General features: G+C 44.9%; 1 protein-coding gene across 1 annotated transcript in view; it reads right to left on the bottom strand.

Annotated features, from left to right (window-relative positions):
- LOC138489172 (probable hydrolase PNKD) overlaps positions 1–18,436 on the bottom strand; it is a 371,993-nt gene that overhangs the window by 217,703 nt on the left and 135,854 nt on the right. Inside the window, exons 2-3 of the mRNA XM_069616830.1 lie at positions 14,614–14,729; positions 11,015–11,127 (exon numbers count right to left, since the gene is read on the bottom strand). Coding sequence (XP_069472931.1) covers positions 11,015–11,127; positions 14,614–14,729 — 229 coding nt within the window. The remainder of the gene's footprint in view (positions 1–11,014; positions 11,128–14,613; positions 14,730–18,436) is intronic.

Genomic DNA, 18,436 nt, shown 5'->3' with positions numbered 1-18,436 from the left:
AGCCAATAGCCCTGGGTTTGGGGGGGCATTAGATCTCTTTATAATCAATGCTTTCATATCTGGAAATGGTCATAGCCCTTTACAAATACGGTTTCATTTAATTTAATTACAAACCAGAACACACAACGTAGAAGAGGTTAAAATATATATATATATATAATGCCCCTACTGGCCACTGTGGGAGTCCTGGCCTCGCAACTGAACCGCAATATTGCAAATTGTTGTGAAAGCATCAATGTAGATAAGGACATCATAAAAATAAAAAAAGGGCACAACAGTGACCCGGAAGTATTAAAAGGGTGACCCACAGGAGAAGAAAGGTGTAATCTTATTGAAGACACAGGAATGATAAAGCCACGGAAGAAATCGGAGGGCTCGAAAAGTGGAAGCCACTTTGAATGTCCGGTTCCTAAATGATGGGCTCGGACGGGGATGGAAGCTAGAGACGGGGGAGCAAAGATATGAGGGGTCACTGACCACCATCACCTCAGTCTCCAGGGAATTCATCTGGAGGCGGTCCTCCATCCAGAAGCCAATGGCGGACATACAAGATATTAAACTAGATGCAGCGACTACAGATCCCATCCAATTTGGATGAAAGGGAATTCCTGGGGAGAAGGGGGCAAAAGTTGGTAAAGAGGCAGTAGGGGTGTTGGCTAGTAGTGGCTTTGGGAGAGGCAAGTTAATCCACTTGTGGGCAGTCACCCCTTTCACAATCTCTCAGACCCCGTAGGGTAGGAGGTCATGGTCAAATGGTTGATAAGTTTGGGAAAGTCTAAAAGGAACAAAGTAAAAATCAGTGAATGGCAAGAATTGAGATATTCGCAGCCTACAGCAACTTCCTCTGGTCAGTTTCCTTCTCCAATATCTATCCCAACAGAAGGGGGAAACACAAATCAGGCTCAGAGAGACCACCAAAATGGTCACTCCAGACAAGGGTACCAGATCGCAACCCTTTTGCATCTCTAGTTATGTGTAGGCATTATTTAAAACCCAGAAAATGTCCAATTGTTGCTGGGCAGGACTCTCAAAATAGAAACATGTTACGGGGCAGTCAACTGGCCATAGGTCCCCCACACGAAAGAGCTTAAAACTGTGGAAGTTCCTGTGTGCAACCACCTGCATATTTACTTCCAAATAGGACATGGATTCCATTATTGACCTCCTCTCAGCCATTCAACATGCTCAGAATGCAGTCAATAACTACCCGCATTGACTGCACTGCGAGGATTCGGACTTCAGAAGCAGACAGGGAAACAAAAGCAAGAGTGTCTCTTCTCTCCTTCGCTGAAACAAGCAACAGACAGAAACTGAATCGACTCTACAAGCGCAAATAAATGCAAGGCACCACTTTGCGTGCACAACTATGTTCCACTGTGGTGAAAACACCAGAACACCTTCTCACCAATTCCATTCAAACTGTGCAATAGTCCACAGAGCGTGCACTTTAGGGAAACAGGTCCGCCATTGCTTCGCCTCTGTCTGCAAGAACCTCTTTTACACAAATTAACAACGGTCCACACAACTATGCTGTTTTATTAAATATAGACCAGTGTTCATGAAATAAAAGGAATAAAAAAGGTCTTTCTGTTTTTTACAGATTTGACCTACTTACGAAGATGTTAATGAACCAGAAGAACAATATAGAATGGTATGCTGTCAATTTACTGAAAACAATTCAGTATGGTTCATTTCACCAAAAACCATAATACTGAACATATTTAATAAATATGTAGTGGGGTAAGGGGTTAAATGGGTCTGGATGGGGTGGCGTTGGGGACCCCCAAATAAAAAATGTTTTTCTGTATTTTGGTCACAATGAACTGTGCCATTCTGAATTTTCTGATTGATAAAATCACATATACCCTATAGAAGAGGCCAGGGATAATACTTTATGAGAAATCAATTGGACATGGAGAATCATGGTAGATTTCATATGAACAATATGGTATTTTGTTGTAAGAAATCGAATTGGATATTCCTGAAGAAGGATTTTAGATCTGAAATGCATGGAGCAAGAATAAGAAAGGCAGAAGGTTTTACTGCCCTTTGCAATTCAATCAGAATTTGAAATGTTTTATTTTTGTGAAGTCCGTTGCGGAGATGGAGTTCTTACCAGAAATTGTATAATACAATTGAATACTAACAAAAAAAATTGGGATAACAATAAGTTGATGTTTGTTTCTAATGGTGAAATTAGGAATACACATTGTATAATCGTGTGTGTTGAATGTAAACAATAATTAGCATGTTAATTAATGCTTGTAAAGTTAATATTGAGTGATTTGAAGGCTTCCATGAGCCGTTAGGAGTGCGTTTGGGATCCCATTTATAGTTATTGGGCGCTTTGTTAATTTTTGTTGATACTATGATCCAACTAGCAGGACGGATCCTTACCTGGACGCAGCTGAAATTGAGCACATTTATTGATGTAAGCAATGTATTGAAATATTAGAGCACTGTAGGTGTGTGCACCCTTGTCTGTTGATTTTCATATAGACTTTTTTACACAACCATAGTATCTAAATACTACAAAGTACCACAACTTTGATTCACGCACGGTTTTATCTATTTACTGAACACACTATTTAAATAACGCTTTTACTTAAGCACCACAACTCCAAAACCGATATTGTTACTCAGTCGTTAATAGCCTTAAATACTTCAGGGGTCACTATCGCTTGGGATAATGTCCTTTCGACAACTTCCGGCACTTACCTTCGTCTCTGGCCACAAGTTCATTCAGTCATTGTCACTGGATAATTGCCCCTCTGGCTCTACAGCTATGTCATCTCTGAAAACGTCATAAGAGGTCTTTAAAATGTGGTCGGGTGGTTTCTTCCTTTCACTGTAAGTAGATTTCCATTCCCGATCATGGTGCAGAGTTTAGGAGACTGGCAAAGCCTTCAAACTAGAATGAGATCTTCCTGCCAATTTTCAATCAAAAATCTTTTTGGTGAACCGTCATCTCAATCATTTGTCAGCAGTCACCAGACCAGAGTCAATTATTTGAATTTTCTGTACATTGCTTTTCGTGCCGGGCAGCACCGCATCAGGACCGGCAACTTGCCAAAGATGGATTGGTACTTATAAACGTTAATACAGCTTGCCTGGAGACTTGTAGTCCCCATTGGCCTCCTCCAGTAGCTTGCAGGACAGTCAGGGCCACCTGCATATCACTATGTGAGAGAGGATGCATTGACTGTTCATGGATGGACAGGGGAAACTCCAGGCAGTACTAGCCCTACAAATAAGCGGCAGAACCACCCCTTTACTGCCTAAAAACAGGCAAATCCAAACCCCTGAAAAATAAAGGTAGGAAACCGTGTAGACGGGAATCTGCCCCCCTGCTTCTATGTACAGAGCTCTGTGGATGCATTTGGTTCAGTTCTATCAGCAAAGCGGGCCATTAACAGAGACTAATATTTTCCCGCCTAATTTCAAGAGGCACCCAAGCTAGAAATGCAGTATGTAATTTGCATGAATTAATAGGTGCAACTAAAGTAAATGCTTACAAAGCGATAGGTTTTAGGGTTCAAATACATTTTTACCCACCTTACCAAAGCTAAAGTTGGCAAGAGAAAGTACCGTTTACTCCCCCCTTCAAGACTTTTTTAATGCCTCTATAACTTTCCTGGGATTTGCTACACATGTCCCGATACTCCAACCACACGGCTGTCAAACTATACTGCACCGACTATCGCGAATGAGGGTGAAACCTATATGCAGCGGTCAGCAGCCTCGAGGGCGGCCTGGCTTGGGCTGAATAAGGTGTATAAAATAGCACTGCCCTGAAAGACAAAGGCAATTTTCAGGAGCTAAAGGCTTGCATTTGGGATCATTGTCCTGCGACCAACAGGAGCTACATACAGGTCTCCGGTTTTACAAATGAGATGCACATGTAGTGGGAGGGACCGTGCGTGAGCACCAGCGCTATACTTTAAAGACCTCTGTAGTGTTAGCAGGGTCCCAGTAAAAAAAAAACACACACACACAATGCATTAGTGCGACCATTCTCAAACGCCAGGTATTCACCAGAAATGCCACCAGTTCTAGTTGTCTACAGTCACAGATTTATTTATTTATTGTTTGCTTGTTAGGCATTTATACAATAGGAATATACTGTTTCAAAGCACCCACAGTGCAGGGAGTGTGGGAAATACATTACAAAACAATGTTAAGAGCAGAGGGGTAAGGAGAAGAAGAGGGACAAACCTACGAGCAATTGCAGAATGGAAGAGGGAAGAGGGGGTAAGTGCTGGGGAGTCCGAGCTTGGGGGTGAGCTATGGACTAACTGCTAGGAATGTTGAGTGCTACACGGCCTGGGCCACGGGAGGTATAAGTGCGAGTCTCCAGAGCGGAGGGTGTGCAGATGCAAAGTGCTGTGGAAAAACAGGAGCTGGGAAGAATTGGTGCGAGGTCAAGGCCCCGAAGATGCATAAAGGGGCAAGGACGCTGATTCAGCGACTGTGGGATTAGCAGAGGAGGGAAGGAGGAGTAAAAGAGGATTAAGGAGCTTCTGGAATTTGGGAAGACCCTGCTCAAGGCGCATGGGGAGGGGGAGGCTATTCCAAAGGAGGGAGCCCGCAGAGGAAAGTGTGCGTCCCCCTGCCTTCTTTTTAGCAAAACGCTTTACACAAAAAGAGTTGTTGCCAGAGGAGCGAAGTGGTCTAGTGGGAGGGTATTTAGTGAGAAAGTTGAAGATAGTGTAGTCCCCAGGTCCAGCCAGCCTTGTGGACGATGCAGAGGAATTTTAATTTAATCCGCGCAGCAACCGGGAGCCAGTGAAGACTTTTTAGTGCAGGAGAGATGCAGTCCCTGGGCTTCAGGCCGTCTCGCTGCCCTATTCTGGATAAACTGGAGGGGTCGCAGAGTGGAAGATTCAGGAGAAGGCTGTTCATTTTATTTTATTTGTTTGTAATGCGTCGGTAACCCGCAGGCGTCAGGGCGCAGAGAGACAAATTCATGTTAGGCAGACGGTGGGTGGAAAGCTAGGGAGTGGCACGAGATGGGTCTTCAGATTTTTTCTAAAGATTAACAGATTTGGCTCTGCTCTCAGAGTAGCTGGGAGGTTGTTCCACTGCTGAGCTGCCCGAACTGGGAAAGATTTCCCGGCATCCATATTTCGGGATGCCTGGGGTATCTGTAACTTGCCTGATGTTTGAGATCTTAGGGCCCTATTAGGGATGTATCGTGTGAATTTGGCTCTAAGATAAGATGGGGCCACTCCATACAAACATCTGTGCACTAGAGTCATAGAGTTAAAGAGGATTCTCTCCTCAACTCTAAGCCAGTGAAGAGATCTTCTAGTCTCTGTCACATGGCTCCTTCTGTCGATCCCTTTTATGACCTGGACTGCATTATTCTCCATTATCTGGCATTTACTGATGCATTTTTTGGAAGCTCCCAGCAACAGTGAGTTGCCATAGTCAAGGCGTGCCAGTAGAATGGCCCTGGCTATTGTGGCCGCATTATTTTCTGTCAGAAAGGGGCATATAGCTCTCATTAGCCTAATGTAGTATGCATTATTTTTGTGAAGATAGTTTGTTTGGGATTCTGTCCCCAGGGACGCCTACAGCATCATCCCAAGTGCTTTGACATGGGGAACTACCTTAATGCATGAGTCTTTAATAGTAAACTCTTTGTTACAGTAGTCAAGTCTAGAGAGAACTAGGGCTTGAGTCACATTGAGCCTCTGAGGGAAAGCGAGAAAAGGTAGAATTTCTTTGAGAAGGAAGAGCTGATAGTTGGAGCTCTTGGCAATGCCCTGAGTTTGAGGGAGGAAGGAGAGAGAGAGGAGTTGAAGAGGACTCCAAGGTTTCTGGCTTCAGTTGAAGGAGCAGGGGGAAGAGCACAAGGAGGAAGGCCAGAGTGAGGGGAAGAAAGACGGAGCAGGATTCCCAATGGGAAGGATCTCTGTTTTACAGGTGTGGAGGCAGAGATCATTGGAGGCGCACCAGGAATGAAAGGCAGACAGGTAGTCAGGGATGATGGAGGGTCAGCAGGGAGTCTGAAGAAGAGCTGTGTGTCATCTGCGTAACACTGGAAGTTGGAGAAGAACGAGATGAGACGTGCAAGGAGAGCAAGGTAGATGTTAAAGAGCTAGGGGGAGAGAATAGAGCCGTGGGGGACACCACAGGTGCAGATAGAAGTAGGAGAGGAGAAGGGGCACAGGATGACTTGGGAAGAGCGGTTAGTGAGGACCGGCCAATTCAGTGCCAGTTCAGAGATACCAAGTGTAATGTTCATGCTATGTGGCACGCGAGGGGGAATAGATGGGACGACAGACATTGTGTGTGGGTTTACAATCCACCATCAAAACAAAACGGGCGAAGAGCTCCTGGGATTTCCAGCAGTTTGCACTGGCACACGGGGCGATGACGAGGTATGCAGTGACTAAGGTGGGGTGGTAATACGGTACGTACTGGCCCACCTGGTCTTGCAACTCAGAAATGAACAACACTAAGATCACAGAGCGACGAGTGGATCCCAGTGAGTATAAAGGAGGTTGAGGAAACTGAACTGGCCTGGACTTCACGAGCAGGGCGAGAATGCTTGAACGCTGCCTGGTGCCATTCCTGAAGCGCGCGTGGAGGCGGAAAGACAAGGACAGTGGCTGCTGCGGTGTCGCAAAACGAGAGGAGAAACCGGATGCACTGGTTCGGCGTAGTGAACTCCCTCATAAAGAGGTGTGTTGAGCTAATGTTGCATCTGGGACACGTGATAGGGTGGAAGGGCACGTGGCAGAAATTAGAGCACTGGAGGAAAAAAAAGCAGAAAGGCAGGCTGGGGTGGATTAGGTCTTGACTGAGGAACACAAGTTGGTGGCCTGATGAAATCAATTTAGCAAAGAAAATTAAGAAGTAGATACATTCCTCACCACTGATGAACAGCTGCTTGCATGTGAAAATCAACTGACAACGACCAGGACACATGCCAGTTCCTTTGCCAGCCCTACAAGCACATTCTGCTACTATTCGAGGGGAAATACGCCCGCAGATTTTTGATACCAGGGATAAGGATGGTCAAGCTCGTTATAAAAGGGTATCTGGCTGGGAAAACCTTTCCACAGGAGAGGCAACGACAACTGGCGAACATACACAGAAGGGAAAAAACAAAATGCCATACACAAATAAATGTGATTTTCTACTTAAACTACGAGGGAGGGGAACTGGGAGTATAAAAAAGCAATTAAATTTAAAAAGTAGAGGATTCACAGAAAGTCATATGTATTGGCTAGGATTACGGGTACCCTTGTATGGGCAAGGAGTGAGGGGGATACATAGGGTTGCAGGCGGGGGATATTGGGGAGGTTTCTGTCCTACTCATTCTGAGTGAGCTCCTCAGTCTCACAAAAATAAAACTAAATCCATAACGGGTTATTGGCCTTGGGAGTTTGGATGGTAAAAAGATTAGTTCAGGATAGCTCTGCCATGAACGTTTACGACAATGCTATTTAGAAAAGCAATCACCATGTTGCCATCCATCTCCGAGTGCAGGCTGTGTCTCGGGAGCACACGAAGAATGCTGCTGTAGGTGGTTTTGTCTGTGACTAGGCGCTATATCTGTATGCAAAGTCAGGCCGATAGTGCTCTGCCAGGTAAGGTATTCTGAGCGCCTGAAAAGCGATCTATACGCTAGGCCCATGGGTTATGGAGCAGCACTCATTATGTCCAGGTTGTTACCCCCCCCCCCCGCTTCCCCTTCCTCCCGCCCCAGCAGTTTAGCAGAAGGCCCAATAGGCAGGGGCGTTGCTAGGGGTGGGGGGGCTAAGGGGGCTATAGCCCCTGATCTTTTGGTTGTAGCCCCGGATGGTTACCAGTCAATTGGTCGAAAACATTTGGTCGACAGGACAACTGGTCGACACCATTTGGTCGAATGCCAAATGGTCGAATTTTTTTTTTTTTTTTTACCCCCTTTTTTTTTCTTTCCCACACGAAAACCCACAAAACACATATAAAAAATAAAAAAAATTTAAAAAATAAAAATTCGACCATTTGGCATTCGACCAAATGGTGTCGACCAAATTGCAGTCGACCAGTTTGCTGTCGACCAATTGACTGGACACCGCCCCGGATAGAATCTCAGGAGCTACAGCCAAAAAACTAGCTAGCCCCCAGTCCCAGCAGTTCCGACATCAGCGTAGCCCCGGGTCATTTCCAGACCTAGCAACTCCCCTGCCAATAGGGAGTATCTGGATTTCAAACCACGCAGAAGTCAACGCCACATGACATGTTATAAGCTCTAGTTAGTGACCAGGCTTAGTATTGATATGTTATATCCGCAAGCCAGCATATGCCAACCCTATTATTTTTATTTATTTATAGAGCGCCAAAAGCCCGCAAGCATCAGGGCGCTACATATACACAAGGACCAGATCTAGGGCTTAGGTCTAGGTTTAGAGATCTAGGACGCACAATTGTTGGTTGGGATAGGAGTGTGCACAAGGAAACCTGCATGGTTAGCAGGTAAAACCAAAATAAATGTTTCACAAATGAAAGGAAAATAAATGCATAGTCAATAGCTTCCGGGGGTAGGCATGGACGGACAGGGCCCAAGACAGAGTATTATCCGAGGGCCTTTCCACCTCCTGAGGGTGCTGCAGCCGCAATGTCTCCCCATTTCTTAGTGCTGCAACTAACAAAGGCTAATGTTATACACTTCTAGGATGTAGGGGATTTCACCGAATCCATGTTTTCGAAAGAGTGAAGTGACTGAATGTTTTTTTATTGCTGGGGGGGGGAGGGGGATAGAGACCCCCGCAGACCCTCTCCTTCCCCCTACCTTTATTAATATCCCTTACCCCACCCCCACATATATTTTATTAAGAAAAGTTGTTTTCCTGGTAAACAAATATATTCGGTCATTTCGTCCTTGAATACATTGGATTCTGTCAATTCTACGGTATCGCAATTCCATTCTACTCAAGTAAACTACCGTGGAGGGTCATCTGCAGGCTGAAAGCAGATAACAGCAACCAGGTCTTAACTCGCTGAGCTACCAGAGGGCACATGTTACACTGTCGTATTAATGCACGGAGGCCTGTGACGATTTCTCGTGACAAGAGTTGATTCATTTCTAAAAGTTGTAACTAATAAACAGATGAATACACCAGCCAGAGTGACACCAGGCAACCCAGTCTCTAAAGGTTCACCAAAATATGGGAACAGCATCATCTACAAAGGGCTCGCTATTTTATTTTGATTTGCATTTTGTATAGCGCCATGTGCAGGTACACTTTGCTTCAAGGTGTGCTTGCACATGGAGCCACGGAAGTGGAGATGGAAGGGGGACGTTTCAATGGGAGGGCTAAGAACAAGAATAACCTTCCAAAGTAGTGCAAATGGACCACACTCCTGGGAGTATTTCGCATTAAAGAATAAAAGTGCTAAAATGTGCCAACAGGTGAGCGAGGAACTTCTGCAGAAAAGGGACGCACGCACTGGCTACCCAAGGGGAACGCTGGCGGCCTCAGAAGACTGGCGTGTGGTGCCCTCTTGAAGAATCTGTGGGTTTCTAGTAGCGCGAGGCGGTCGGTTCGGAACTATATATTGCTAATACACCAGAATCATAGGGAGATCCTGCTTAGTGCATTGCGTGGAAGCATGTAACTCCAGGCTCTATGGGCAGGGGCCATAGGTTCAGGCACCATTGCCTGGAAGCTTGTCTTCCATGAAGCAACCTGCTGGCCCACTTACTTTACTGGATATGCCTCTGGGTGTAGGCTCTTATCCAATAGCAGAAGAGGGGGAGAACAGTTAGACACGAAGGTCGTCCCAACAGGAGGCAGGAGCTGGTGGTGGTGATGCAGACGACCAGCGCCCAGTGTGGCAGAGGCGTCAATTGGCAAAAGCCCCGAATGCAAAATGATGCTGAAATCTCAACCACGGTTTCTGACTGTGTCGAGGCGGAGTCCTTATTCCGTTTTTTGAGGCTAGTGAAACTACCATGGAGGCGTTTTACAAGCAATCAATTACTGGCCTTCTTTGCCGGCACTTCATAAAACGAGGTTTTTCTCGCCTGATGCCTTTTAGACAATTTCTACCATCATCATCCAAACATGGGGTAAGAAACAGAGAGCTATTGTTCGAGAGATGCTAATCAGGCAATGTGAGGGCACAGCTATGTTAACGAAAGTCTGCAATTCAATCCACTTGAAGCATGGCACCCATCTCTGCAGCTTTCCCAGTCCCTCTTGGGGCAAGATTAGGGTTGTCCAACTCCAGGCCTCGAGGACCAGATCCATGTCGGGTTTTCAGGATACCGCTCATTAATATTCATGAGAGACATTTGCATGCAATAATTCTAAATGCATGCTCATTTGGCCTCATGGATATTAATGAGGGATATCCTGAAAGCAATGCTAGCCAAACAAAAGTAGTTCACTTCTGAAACCAGATATCTACAACCTGCGGCTCTCCAGATGTTTTGGACGACAACTCCATTGAGGACTCACCTTTGACCATGGTGGTATGGCTGAGTGTTAAAGTCTAAAACCTCTGAGGGGAAGGTTTCACACCTCCCCTCCACAGTTTTAGAGACTTGAACAGTGTGCAATTGAAACAGCTAAAGAACAATGGGACACAAAGATCTGTTGAGACACCAAACTACTGAAAAAGAACCGCTTGTAGACCAAAGTTAGTGAAGCTAAGCCTCACGCACGGACAAGACAGTGATGCAAAGCCTGTCCATGGGCCAAATGCCTACTGAAGAAAGATGCATGCGCTGACCAAACACTTAAGGAAGGAAGGTCCACCACCCACTGTCCGAACGAGTACAACACTGAGACCAGTTTGCCAACCAAGCTCCTGAAGCAATACATACACAGTAAAATACTGAAGCGCATCCCATGCTCCGGTAAGACAAGTAGTGAATCAAGACCTGCCACAAACCAAGCAGGATGTGCCCACCTAGCTAACGACTGACGAAGATCAGCCGGCAAGCCTAGTATGAAAGGAAACGAGAACTGCCACCAGAGACCACAAAACACCCACTGAAGGAAGGGCTTCTCACCTGCACTGCCAGAGGGTCCGACGGGTCGATGGCAACAGCCAGGCCGGCATCCGTGTCGATGACGAGATAACTGTAGTTGTCGGACAAGACAGGGATGGGCACCACCTTCACCCCTAGAACAGCAGGAGAAAGGGAGAAGGAAAACCAAATTATCTTTAAGGTGTATAGTGAGGATCCAGCCAGGGGTCTTTAGCCAACTGTCCAATTGCTAGGAACAGTGCGCAACTGTTCCCATTCTAGCCTCCCCTCCCCATCTCACCCGCAATTCCCCCTGTGGGCAGAGATCTGATACTGTTTCAAGCCAAACCAGGCTGGATTAGTAATTGTGAAGGATCGCATCAGCATAGCAATGCCTAAAAAGGGTAACATTTCATGAACTACTGCCCATTTAACAAAAGCAACTTCTGGCATGTATTCTGCTCTCACCGCTCATTCTAGAAGACCTGCTCAGTCCAGACATGAGCAGGGCACCCAGAAGTAGGGACACCAAACTGATGCAATAGGACGTGTTGCACGCAAACTATACAAAACAGATTTTGGAGCTCTGCAAAATTCCTGGTTTGGTTGAACACTCCCTTTAAAACTCACCAACCCATCCATGATGCTGTGTTCTTGTAGAGAACGGAGTACGGCAAAACATAAGACTGACCAGCTGCATTGTGTGGAATGCATTCAGAAGTCCCTTTCAGATGAAAAGCAGGATTTTTCAACACTGACACAAAAACCGCTTTGCTTGTGGCTGCAAGTGAAAACTGAAGGTCCCTTTTACCTGAAAAGCAGGATTTTTAAAACCGACCCCAAAAACGGCTCAACATGTGTATCTTCAGTTAACTGTAAAAATAGACCACTAATAGGAAACAGGAAGGGGGAAAAGACATGGTGCGTATAAAACAAAGTAATGCATATTATGTTTCACATACAAAATACCAGTGACATTGGAAAAGCCCCCTTGTTTTTATGAAAAAGTGTCTCTAGGCAAACCCTTTTGCTTGATGTTGGAAACATGTCACCACAAACTCCCCCACTGGAAAGTGACATCCCCATCGAATTACAATTGCAATAAAGTGTGCCCTGCTAAAGGTGTGGAAAGCCCAGTGTTCCCCAGACTTGCTGGCTCTGAAGGCAGTTACTGCAGGACAAGTTCTCTTTGGCTGGAGCATGACTAAAAGGTGTGAAGATTGGGGGCTACAACTTCAAATGGGCAACCAACTTCAAAGAGCAAGCTGCAAACACAAAGAGAATAATAAAAACTCTGGTTACAAGCTGACCCAGTGAGACCATATGGCCTGAAGGCAGGAGAATTGGCATTTGTCCCACACAAAGATTTGCTATTCATTTAAAAGGATGATTATCATTTAGGCCCTTTTCCCAGCAACCATAAGGCAGATTTTCTTCATTTATGTACCATCTTTTAGGTAATTTCCAGGCGATTTTGGAGATCTAAAATTCATCCACCTGTGACTCAGAGAACTGTAATTGCCACCCAAGATGTGTTTCTGGCTGATCTGAAAATGTTCCAAATGTGAGAGTTGGTGAACGGGTGGAGGGAGAAATTGGGAATATGGGTAATAAAGTACATATTCATAACTGTTATACTTTTTGTGAATCAGAAAATATGAGTATTATGGCAGTTATTAGTAACATTATCAAGTTTTGCCACATAACTAGATCTTTGCAAAAACTGGACATGAGAACAAATGGGGCTTGTAAACTAACCTGCCATACGTCTGCTCCAGACCCCTAAACCAATCCTGGGAGGCTGGGTTTGGGAGGAGAGAGAGAGAGAAGGGTAACTGTACAATCCTATTTGGGTGACCTCTTACAGGGCACTTCTTCAAGATTGTAAAATTGGTGGTGTCATCGCTGCTATATAAGGGGGACTGCACTAGGAGGAGGGGACAGAGCTTCTGGAATTTACCAGCAAAAGAGTGCTGCTGCAACTTACAATCTGACAGCTGCAAGGAAACACCAGAGGAGATTGCTGTGAGTGAATCTGGGTGGAGCTGTCTATTTCTATTAATGCCTACGAGCTTACTCGGTCCTATAGCGGAGAGTAGGTGGCCATCCTTGAGAGTAGAGGGAACAGACCCCTGCGCTATATTTCCAGAGAGTCTTGACATGCAGCTGGCTACTCTGGGAAACCAAAAGGTGGGGAGCCTGCTTGCCTTAAACTTTCCCTTTTTAGTGGGCAGGGGTTGGGGGAGCCGCAGACTGTGTAGATCTTAGCCTATTTAACTAAAAAGATTAATTTAATTAATTCCCCCATTTGGTGGAACAGTACGGGGTGATTTTTGTTAAAATTCAAAATTAACAAAGCTCACTTCCCAGTGTGCGCTGAAAACTATAGCCTATCATTTAATTGGGTAATCCTTTTTGTCCTGTTGACATGGACTTCTTTAGGGAAGAGGGGTTTCTTTGTTCTTAAATCAGTCCAATCATTTTGTCCAACTTTCCACTAACACAGACCTTTCAGTGGAAGGGGGTCTGAAATCCCAAATTCCCCAAATCATTCCCATTTTTTCGTCCGACTTCCTCAACACAGGCCAAAGTAGGGGAGGGTCTGAAAAACAAACTGCTAAATCATCCTGTGTTTATTTTAAACCAAAGGTGTGGGTGAAATCATAATTGCCATATGTATTTATACCAATCTGGAAACCCTAATGCTTGACTTTTAAGCCCGCAGGAAAATCAAAATTGCACAATACTATATTTATAAATGTTTTGGTTATTGATCAGTTTAAGTATTTCTTGAATTGAAATTTGTAGACAGTAAAGAATTATAACTTGTGGTTTTTAACCTAATTTGTGTAATTGATTTGAGTAATAAGAAGTTAATAGTGAGCCACAAAGTAGGTGGCGTGTGTAGTTCAGTGTGACTTCTAGTACTTTTAATTTAAATAAATACAAATATATTTCCTGTACACAGGCCTGGTCCTTCGCTCATTGGTAGCTCAGAGGGAGGGATCCGAGGGCCATGATGTGTGTCGGAAGTAGGGCTTAAAAAAAAAAGAATCAGTTAAACTGTTTGTTGTGTGATGCCTTGAGTGGGGAGAAAATGAACTCACTGTGTTGAGGGTGGTCTCTCAATAAACCATTACAATTTGGAGCAAACTAAAGCACATGCCAGTTGCTACATTTATCCCATGCTGCCATGCATGGAATTTTAAGTATCCAAATCCTGTAATACTTTGCCTAGAGTGCTGCATTTAAGGTAATTATCTGGTGCAGCGTGTATGGTGTTTTTCATTTCACCACTTTAAGACCATTCCCCAAAAGTTTTTTTTTTTTAAATAAGACATTCAAGAGAACAATATACTACGTCACTGGTTAGCAGGTGCCTTTCACTAACAATGTCCCATTCCCCTCCCCTAAACTGGAAGTGCTCCAGATTTTCTGTTTTGCCTTCAACATTTTAACTTGACCGGTAACTTTGCATAAAACATTGTACCAGAGCATAAAATAATTATATCAAATAATGTAATAAAAAAACTTAAAATAACATACAACAGGCTATGCTGATAGACTATGACCTAACAGAATGGAATATTAAAGCACCCACCCCAAGTCAGAACTGGAAGACAGGCTCAGTGGGCACTTACCACTAAATACCATAGGATGGGCAATGGAGTGCCCCTGGGGAAACCTCTGGCGGGCCCTCTTCACCTGCCGCCTGTGGAACAGATACCCCAACTGGGTCCGACTGTACAGGTTATACCTATGGATCGAAAACAAAGAAGGCAGGAATTTAGTGGGGGGGGGGTCACAGACTGGGAATTTGGGGCCAAGCAGGGGAAGGTTTACCATGACCCACTGTTGAGGGCATGTAATCAAGCACCGCAAGCTCAAGTCCCAATCCCCTTCCCCACTCCCCCCCATTGCACAAGGTGTGAACTTAATCCCACCCTCACCAACCAGCAACAATGAGCACTCAGAAGCAAACTTGTGTTTGAGTTAGGGAGCAAGCAACCTCCAACGTCCAACTGGCCAGAGGCAATCAAGTCCACACACTGCAGAGGGCTACAGACATCTCAGCAACATAGATTTAAGAGTTTAACCGCGTGGCTTTATAGATAACAGCATTAACTCTAAAATAACAGCAACTGTGATGTTAAATTATGTGAATAAGCCAAATAATAACTTCATGTGCATTGGTCAATCTAGTCCATAAAATGTTAGTTACGGCACAATATTTCACTGCAAATTGATTGAGGTCAGAAATATGTATTGCTCAAGGCTTAGATGCCATAACCTGGCAATGATGCTCTGTATCTCATCTCTGTCCGTTTTAGAATTCATTGTGGATATGTTTTAAGGCTTTGTGTGATAGAGTTCCTGAATCGGATTGGTAGGGTGCTCCTTGATGACACTTTCTATCAATTTCGACCGTAATGCAAGATCTATATGGAAACATTGAAATAATAATGAGCGTTAACGGAAGCTGCATGACACCAAAAAGAGTTAGACAGTTTGGAGGAAGGTAGAGAAAGGGGATTGAGTGGAGTCATCTTGATCAAATAAAGGGTCATGGGGTCCATGCTGGGTAGAGAAGAGACGTAAAACGATCATAAGAAATAAAGGATGCTAAAATGGGGTAAATTCTTCGCAGTCTACAGTGTATGGTTGGAGTACGGTTAGATTGGCTGCTCCTTCACCGCCTCGCAAGTTCGTCAATTGATGAAGTCTGACCACTCTAATCTTTAGTATCTTTTTCAAATAGAGGCCACCCCATTGGCTTTGGTGCTGGTCCAAGGGGGTTCCACAGTTTAGGGCCCTGTGCCCCCGAGGGCCCTATCTAATATATGTTGCGTGTCCCTTTGTTGGCAGGGTTTTGCATTTTGGGGGAATGAAGGTTTCTGGATGGAAGTTTTCGTCCTGTGCGTAATTGATAGGACTTTATACATCAGCCCCCCTGCCCGATTCTGCGATTTGGGCTGGAAAACCACACTGCTAATGGATTCTGGTAATACTCTGAATAATGTTGGCTTGAGTTTCAGATATACGCAATCAGAGGAGTTCATAGATGAGTCAAGTCATGGAATAGTAAGGCGGATAGATTGAAGCCTGGACGGACCCTCCACATGTACGATTCAGTGGACTCCAACATATTGCTCTCACTGCAGCTGCAGAGGAAAGGTGTAATCCTCTTCAGAATGTTGCCTAAACGCTGTCATCCAGCTCTGGATTCTGAACCAGGATGCTGTGGTCTGTAGTGTCAGAATGCTTAAAGGTCAAGGAGGACATATCCGCTGACCTTCATCCATAGAGGCGAGAAGGTCCTCATATAAATCCCCATTAGCATGTAGCCTGGCAGACCGTTGTGGAGTAGGCTATGTTCTGCATTCGTCTGACCAACGCTGTCTTGCCACTTCCCTCTCCAGTATCTGGCTTGGGTAGGGGCAGTCTGACGTAGATCTAGCAGTGAGTAGAATCTTAAGAACTGAGTGTTCCTTCAAGAGTGGAGAGATTAGTGTGGCTTTCAGGGAAGCTCAAATCTGTTATTTCAGATTGCAAGTGGATCCTTCTTTGCGGTTTCATGGTGCTACAGACATTTATTTCTAAATTTTGAGAGTTTCCAATTTCACAAAAGATATTGAGAAAAGTCCCTCGATTTATCTTTTTTATATATTGTGCAATCGTTGATTTATCTATTGCTTAGGGGTTGTGTTGGGCCTCATATCCCCTTTGGCTCAATTTGCTGTGGGATAAACTTTTCTATGCATTTTACAACCAAGTCCTTTAGACCAGCCCCTACCCAAACTTTGCAATCCTGCGAAGCCCTCACTGTTAAACTTCCAATAAACAACTCCCAATCACTAACCATCCATCTAATTTACAGACCACCTGGCCCACTTGGGACGTTTGAGGAGGATCTGCACAGTTTACTTTCCAATAATGCCAAAACTACCTCACAACTGCTGGTACTAGGGGACTTTAACCTAGGATTCAACGACCAAGCAGACGTGCACGTCTTGACCATTGCCAACACGCTTAACTCATTAGGACTGTCCCAAAAAGTTAACACCCCTACTCATCTGAAGGGCAGAATATTAGATTGGGTCGCTGATTCCAACTGCACATTTGCTATCTCGTCATTCTCTCCAGTACCCTGGACCGACCACTCATTGGTGTACTTCAACCTCCTAACCACCCGTCCATCTACCATAGCCTCACCCACGGCACCACCCTGCCCTACCAGAAACAAAAAGAATACGACAGTGGACAATATAATTCCCGCTATCCTCCCAACTTTAAATGCACTGCCGGACAACCTAGACCCTAGTGCACTCGTGCACGAATATAACAAAATCATGCTCGAAACTATGAACAAAATTGCCCCACTCAAATTGCGAACAAGCAAACCAAAGGCCCATTTAAATAAATAGTTCACGCCTGAACGTAAGGCCCAACAAGATGGGACTGGGCACATTGGCATTGTAGGCTTTGACCAGTTGTTGAGATCCCCAATTTTGAGGGGCTAGATTACACTGAGATGGTGGCGTCGTGTTCGCCGCTTTCAGAGTGTTTATTGCATTTACTGTGTGTTGACGAAGAGGTTTTTGGTCGAAGGTTCTTAATCTGTAGCACAGCTACTGCCGGTGGTGCGTGTTGTTCTGGAGCCGTGGGCAATGAGACATGTGTTAGAGCTGTGTCAATCACAGACGTGGGCCCTTCACAAGTTTATGTTCTTTAAGAAACTCATTATTTTCTCAGAATCATCCACTCACAATTTAAAGTCCCCAAAAAGAACAATGCGTCGGACTAGTCTACGCATTCTGCAACCTTTGGCGCTCCAGGTGTTTCGGCCTACAACTTCCATCTGCCCTTGCAAGCAGAGTCGATGATGGGGAATAATGGGAATTTTAGTCCAAACTATTTGCAGACACCTTGCTCTAGCACATTAAAGCAATTGCGCTAACTGGCTAAAGGATTCCGAGGTTATGGAGATATATGGGTTGACTGTGTTCTGTAGATAGGTTATATTATTGTGCTTTGAGTTGCATTATATATCCTCCAATGACCTGTTGGTGTTCGTCATAGTCTTAACCAGGCCTTCCCCGCTCAGGGATGGATCCACCTGCTTACTGCCAGCGCTGTGCCTGGGTTTGCTGTACTAATCGGCCATACTTCACCAGATCTTGGATTCAGTTTGCCATTCTTTGAATGTTCGCCCTGGGATCTCCTTTTTCTCGACCGCTGCGTGTTGCTTGTGACTGCCCACCTTGTGCTTTGGGAGTTTGCGACCTGCGAGAAGGTTAGATACATTGATTTTCAGTCCAGTGGCTCTGACCCCAGATAGAGTAACCAATGTCCACATAACTCGTTCATCTCGCTGCTTTTGGTAAGAGGCTCTTTCTCGTTCTGTATTAATCACTGATTAAACTGTGTCACTTTTGTGGATGGCATGTTTCCAAGTGATTTGGT

This window comes from Ambystoma mexicanum, chromosome 9, assembly GCF_040938575.1.
Source record: "Ambystoma mexicanum isolate Mex_15411 chromosome 9, UKY_AmexF1_1, whole genome shotgun sequence".
In the NCBI taxonomy this organism is placed as follows: Eukaryota; Metazoa; Chordata; class Amphibia; order Caudata; family Ambystomatidae; genus Ambystoma; species Ambystoma mexicanum.
Note: the sequence above shows the minus strand (reverse complement) of the source record. Positions and strands in the feature narration are given on the sequence as shown.